The following is a 6,788-nucleotide window of genomic DNA, read 5'->3' as shown; positions in this document are numbered from 1 at the left end:
TGAAAAAGTTGTTTGGAGTAGCTTTTTGAATTTTATAATTTTAGAGTTGCAAAAAGCTAATTAACCAAACACTTATATTGAAATTTTAACTAAATCAAACAATTTATAGTGGTCAAATAAGCCAAAATTGGCCTATAGGCCAATTTTTTTTTTTTACCAAACACGGCCAAAATTGACATAAAACATTTTTTTTTATTAAGAACCCCATCTTCTCCCAAAGATGAATCTCCAACTTCAAGCGTCCCCGCACCCTGACCCAATGGAAAGATGTAAATTACGATGACTCAATGGTTTAGCAGATCGGAGCCAGATAGCAATGACATGAAAATGAGGCCCGACCAGGAGATCGAATGCCCGCAGTAGATCTGAAAAGTATGTATTTAAATGGCAAGGTTTATTTACTGCAATAAGTAACTCACATCCACTTGTTTCTATGCAATGTAGTAAATTTATCTTCTGACCCAAATCTATCGCTGCAGCTCACTTTAGTACATGCAAACAAAAATGATAAACAAACAGGACGACATCACAAACCTCTTCCCAACGTAGAAAAAGAGCAAAAAGAAAAAAAAAATTCACAGAATCCATATCGAGCAACCTGAATCCAAGTTGGAATTGCCTCAACTCATCATAATAAACTTAAATCTATGAACACACTGCCAACTCTTTCTTCTAAACCTCTAATTTGCAGGTTGAGCTGATTGAACTTCTGAGCAAAACTTTAAAGAATTTGTAGTGGGGTGATGAGATTAGCGGTGGCAGACACATTTGTAGTGATATGGGCTGTTTATAGGGTCATTCCCTTCTACTGGGACTTGCTCAGCTCTGCACTTGTATTTGCATCCTTTGCATTCATTGTAGGTGCAGGTTGGTGCCACTGACCCTATCATCAATCGTCTCGGGTTCTTGGGAAAACCCGTAGACCATTGAAACACATTCAGCGATTTACTTCCTTCACCCAGACTTCTGGGTTGGGATAAGTCGGGACTCTTTGGATTCGGGTTCAGTACTTCTAATCTTCTTGGGTTCTTGGAAAAACTGATAGACCGTTGAAACACGTCCAACAATTTATCTCTTACACCAACACTTCTGGGTTGGGACAGGTCGGGACTCTCGGGATTCGGTACTAATCTTCTTGTGTTCTTGTCCACCCATCTCCTTCCACCACCCTAAACATATTCAAACCAACAATACCTCACTCAGTTCACAAGATTACCAAGATAAAAAAAAAAAAAAGTTTGTTCTTAGTTATTATTACCTGTGAGTGGGATTCTCTTCTGGATGGAACAATCAATGGAGTTCTTGAGCTCTCAGCGGCGCCTGAAAGAAAAGAAAGGTCAATGCAAGAAGAAGAAGCATATATAAATGGCAGAAACAAATGCAGAAGAGTTAGTTGAAGGTGAAGAAAAATGTGGGGAATTGAAGGAAGTGAACCTTGAATGAGATGATGAGAAGCAAGAATGAGGAGGAGGAAGAAGACGAGCAGGAGAGAGGAGTGGAGGCGGCTAACGTTGTTGGCCATTGCTCAACTTAACACTAAACTACACTGCTGTCTTTCGACATAAAAGGTGGTTTTGGTGGGGGCAACCCACCCAGGTTAGTTGTTGGCTTTTCAAAACAACAGCGTTATAAGTTTGACTTCTAATGCGAGTGATTTATTGGCTTTCTTGGTTTGAACTGATCAATTATAGACAATTTAGACTAGTTTACCTCTTTTGTCAGTTAGGATCACAAAGTGGAGTACAGTTTACCCGTGCAAACATTTGGATAGTGGCTGCAGATTTTTCTCGTCAAAAAAAAAAAAAAAAAAAAAGTGGTTTTGGTTTTTGTGGGGAGCTAGGTAACAACAAACAAGTGTATGTGAATGAGGGTTATGATGATTAGAATGAAAGAATGGCAAAGGATATGGAGAATAAGGTGGGGTTTTGGGTGGCTAAATCATGGCCTTAAGAAGATGGTGTGGCGTTTTATTCAGTACTGAGCTAGCTAGCTAGCTAATGAGGTCCCCAACTCATGAAGAGTAGTCATGAAGAATCAAAATGAAAACTCTGCATTTTGGCTTTTAGTGATTTGGATGGGATTGGAAGTGACGAGAATCATTATAACTTGTGTCTACTATGTAGCAAAAAAGATATACACACACCGTCCTGCACAGGTTTAGATCACTATTTTGTAAACTCAAAAGTAATATTTTAACATTAAAACATTACGCTAACTATTATGTAAGTATAACAAAATAAAATTATATATTCTCTGCTCATTATCGTATAAAGTTTCCATATCTAACCGACCAACAAACAACAACATTTAGGGCTAGCAACACTTATGGAAACCTAGAAGTTTGTGAAGCCATGCATGTTAACAATTAATGTAAAGAAAGCTCACAGCAGATTCTCGATCTCCTATTTGTTTGTAGAAATTATGGGCATCGAAACTTGAGGTCGTCATATATGCATGGCATCGAAGTTTGTTGCTACCAACATTATATTAATCGGTCAATGATATTTCTACTGACTGATTCCGCAATAAAGTCACTTCGGGAAATGATGTTTCACCATAGATCATAATGACTATGGAGCATTACATATTTGAGGGGATATACAGAGAGATTGGAAAGTTGACAACTAAATTGATAGCACACAACCAGCTTAGTTGGCGACCGTATACTTTTATCATTAAAAAAAGATCGAGAGTTTGAACACTTTTGTATAAAAAGAATTAATTTGACCAACTGTCAGCAGCACACTTTAGACCTTAATTGGTCCAATTCGGTGCGAACGAAAATTAATCTGAGTATGGTACAAATTTAAAGGTGTCTTCCACAATTAGAATATACTCTAGACACCTTGTGGTGTGACAAAAAAAATTGGTAGCACATAAAATTTCTTTCAGTCATCTTATCAAAATGAGTTGTAACATGCACGTGGCATAAGTGACATAGCTAATTGATATGTAGCTAAACGATGTGTACCCCTTGACAGAAATTCGACATGTATTCACTGTCCAACTCTATAAAATATAGTTTACTCCTCAAAAGAACGATTTTTAGATCAAAATTCTTTTAGTATCACCCAACCTTATTAAATTAGAACTTATATCACAAACTCACTCTAATTAACTAGTGACTTTTTGTATAGTATATATACTCTTAACATATTTTCATATATTTTGATAAATGTAAAAATTAAAATAAATGAATAAATAAGATAATGGTATCATATATAATTACATGATTTAAAAATATTAACTAAAATCTTGAACTTGTAAAACTAAATTATTTTATAAGTTAACATGATGTAATAAAAATAAAATAAAATATATAATTACAAAAACAATTAAATATAATATATATAATAAGCTAACATTATATATATATATATATATATATATATATATATATATATATATATATATATAAAGGATACTTGTGGTTGATACATTTTGTCTCTATTTAGTTTTAATTATTCTCCTTTAGAATAGCAGTATTAAACTGGTGGTTATAACTTCCTGCTAGCTTCTCTCCCCTGTATGCTATTTATATCTTGTTGTTTGTGTCAATTAAATCAATACAATTCATAGTCTTATATGGTATCAAGAGCCAGCTTTCTCCTACGAAAGAACTTCCTCCTTTTTTTTTTTTTTTTTTCGATGGCTTCTACTACCACCAATGAAATCATCCAACTCAATGCTCCCACACACTTTCCCATTAAACTCACTACCATCAATTTCTCAGTTTGGCGCCGACAAGTTCATGCTACCCTTGTTGGTCTCAATCTCCTAGGCTATATTGACGGTTCCACCAAGGAACCCACCGAATACACTGATCCTGCTCAAACCGTTCCCAACCCAAGACATTTATCTTGGTATCGTCAGGACCAAATCAATGTTGGTGCACTTCTGGGCAGCTGCACTGACACAATACAGCCACTCGTTTCATCTGCTACGACAGCTCATGATGCATGGCAACATCTGGTTGCCAGTTATGCCAGTGCCTCTAGAGGACGCATTATTTCCCTCAAGGCAAAACTCACTAAAAACCCGAGAGGTTCTCGGTCCATCGCTACTTACCTCAATGACATGCGAGCCATAGCCGATGATCTGGCGTTGGCTCAGTGTCCTGTATCTTATGATGATCTAATCGTCTACATATTGACTCAGTTGGGGGAGGATTACAATTCTATCATATCGGCTACCTCAAGGGTACGGTGTATCATGGGCTGTACCTTCGTGCTGGGCAACCTCTATCGCTGAGTGTATATACAGATGCTGATTGTTGTTGTTGCACCTCTAGTGGGCGGTCCACTACAGCTTATCTACTGTATCTTGGGTCCAATCTTGTTTCCTGGAAGTCCACTCGTCAGAAGTCGGTTTCCCGCTCGTCTACGGAAGCCGAGTATCGAGCCTTAGCAAACGCCGCTGCAGAGGTTCTGTGGGTCAAGAATTTGCTGCATGAGCTCCGGACGCGACTGTTGAAGCCTCCGGTTCTGCTTTGTGACAATCTCAGTGCTATGTACGTGTGTAGAAATCCGGTGTTTCATTCGCGCATGAAGCACCTCGCACTCGACTATTTCTTTGTTCGGGACTTGATTGCTAATGGTTCGTTGGTGGTTCGGCACATTTCTTCGTCGGCTCAGCTCGCTAATTTTCTCACCAAGCCGTTAGGCCGTTCGTTGTTTTTGCTTTTCCGTTCCAAGGTTGGAGTCTCCGATGGATCCTCTATCTTGCAGGGGCATATTAAGGATACTTGTGGCTGATACATTTTGTCTCTATTTAGTTTTAATTATTCTCCTTTAGAATAGCAGTATTAAACTGGTGGTTATAACTTCCTACTAACCACTTGCTAGCTTCTCTCCCTTGTAAGCTATTTATAGCTTGTTGTTTGTGTCAATTAAATCAATACAGTTTATAATCTTTTATATATATATATATATATATATATATATATATATATATATATATATATATATATATATATATATATAATTAAAATGGCAAAATTTGTAAATATCCAAGATAACCTTAGATAACCTAAGAAGGGTGGGAATCACATTCCCCTTCAAAATCAAGGTATGTTACTGATACGAAATATCCCTCAGGAGCAGTACATGTATGATGGTCGGCATCGGATCTCCTACTCGAGACGGGCGTGATCCAACCTAAACCGACCATACCTCTAGTTGCTTTACCGATCGTACGGCCCGCAGAGCAGTTATAATTGCTGCCCGATGCTCGCAAGGCCCTGGCATACACCCGACCTACTCAGGTCGGGGGCGAACTATTGACCTGGACTCAACAACGCGACACTTACCCGCAGAAACATTACAACACATGTAGGAACCCCGATCTAAGCCTGTGCATGGGCTTTACATGCCCTTCATGTCGCAAGACCAGAATTTGTCCCCTACCTACAACCATAAATATCACATTTATTGCCGAGGGAGAGAACCTTTAGCCTTTAATAGAAGGGTCTTTAGCTCAGGAACCTCTGACCCCTGTCAAGTCATCAGATCCTAAAGACTTAAATTAAACCAATAAGCAGATTAGGCATAGAATCCGAACTTAGGACCAACCTAGTATTGTACACTGTAGAGTAGACCGTTTGTATATTTTACATGAGTTTATTGTATTTCTTGGTGAATGTTATATTTCCTTGAGAAAGTAAGATAAAATTAATCAAATATAAAAATGTAAGCTTTAGATATATTGTATAACTTCAACCTAACGCCCTTAAAATGGATAAAAATGAAGATGTGGTTTGCGTGGGGCTTGTAGGGCGTGCCACAAAGATGTGTAAAGTGGCAGTAGGGGGCAACCCATTAATTCTGCCTGCCTCCTGCCTACATACACCCATTTCTATATGTATCCAATATTTGCATTGTTGTGCGTGCATGTCACTCTCATAATGGATTATTACTCGCCATTCTTAATGAAATTTGATACTCTGAATAAACGAGAAAGTCTTATTTAAATAGGTTGTAATGTATTATATTCTTTGTAAAGGTTTGTTTTGAGTGAAGTTAATTTTGTGAAATCTTTTATCGCAAAGAATATAAGAGGTAAATAAGTTATTCATAGATAATTGATTTAAATTTATAAGGTCATTAGGTAGCTAACTCAACTCTTACCTATCTTTATTATTGTGAGAGGAATTTAGATTTAACGCAAATTAGGTAGTGGTCTTATTTACAGATCGGTTCTTACTTGAAAAGATACATGACCTAAAATTTATTAACATGACATAGACATACAAGGACCTATATTCTGATGACGTTACCGCTGTATTAATACATTTTTCATTTAGAGTAATGCTACTCACCTCTTCAAAAAAATTTCCTTGTTAATTCCTCTCCTGATCTAGAATTTTTCATTACATGATTTAGTTTTTGATAATAAGTTAATGAGGTCAACAAATTCATGACTTGATATACTATTAAATAATGAATTTTCAGTGCACCTTTAATGTACCTTCAGTATATTAAAAATAAACTTTTATTCATGATTCATAGTATAATTTGCACATGATTTTAACTTCAAATTTGGGTGATACTCCACAATTAAGGTGGTGGTCCTGTTTGGGAAAGTTAGTTGTGCGTGCTCTGCTCTTGAAAACAATACATACAATTATACAAATCATTATTATTCATGCATGTTGACTGCCATGCCTCCTCTTCTCTAAGTTGCAATGATGGCAGATTCCAAGCATGGTGGTGGTGAGGGGAATGGGGGCCCGAATGTTCCTACACAAATTGTCTTTTCCACAATATGCAAACAACATTTCAATTCACCAA

At 37.1% G+C, this 6,788-nt stretch overlaps 1 protein-coding gene across 1 annotated transcript; it reads right to left on the bottom strand.

The window, feature by feature from the left end:
- Positions 1–373: 373 nt before the first annotated feature.
- On the bottom strand, positions 374–1,589 carry LOC109173475. Its single transcript, XM_019322712.1, has 3 exons — positions 1,435–1,589; positions 1,259–1,320; positions 374–1,169 (listed from the first exon to the last, which is right to left on the bottom strand). The coding sequence occupies exons 1-3, from the start codon at positions 1,520–1,522 to the stop codon at positions 750–752; spliced, it is 570 nt and encodes a 189-aa protein (XP_019178257.1). The 5' UTR covers positions 1,523–1,589; the 3' UTR covers positions 374–749.
- Between the last annotated feature and the right edge of the window lie 5,199 nt (positions 1,590–6,788).

The sequence above is a fragment of the Ipomoea nil genome, unplaced genomic scaffold (assembly GCF_001879475.1).
Source record: "Ipomoea nil cultivar Tokyo-kokei standard unplaced genomic scaffold, Asagao_1.1 scaffold0482, whole genome shotgun sequence".
NCBI classification, from domain to species: domain Eukaryota; kingdom Viridiplantae; phylum Streptophyta; class Magnoliopsida; order Solanales; family Convolvulaceae; genus Ipomoea; species Ipomoea nil.
The sequence above is the reverse complement of the archived record's forward strand: the minus strand, read 5'-3'. Positions and strand labels throughout refer to the sequence as shown.

Excerpts from the sequence above, each read along its gene's own strand:
- LOC109173475 (XM_019322712.1), bottom strand. The coding sequence starts at position 1,522 with ATGGCCAACAACGTTAGCCGCCTCCACTCCTCTCTCCTGCTCGTCTTC. Across the intron at positions 1,321-1,434 it reads TTCTCATCATCTCATTCAAG|GCGCCGCTGAGAGCTCAAGA; the intron begins GTTCACTTCCTT and ends CTTTTCTTTCAG. Across the intron at positions 1,170-1,258 it reads GAAGAGAATCCCACTCACAG|GGTGGTGGAAGGAGATGGGT; the intron begins GTAATAATAACT and ends GAATATGTTTAG.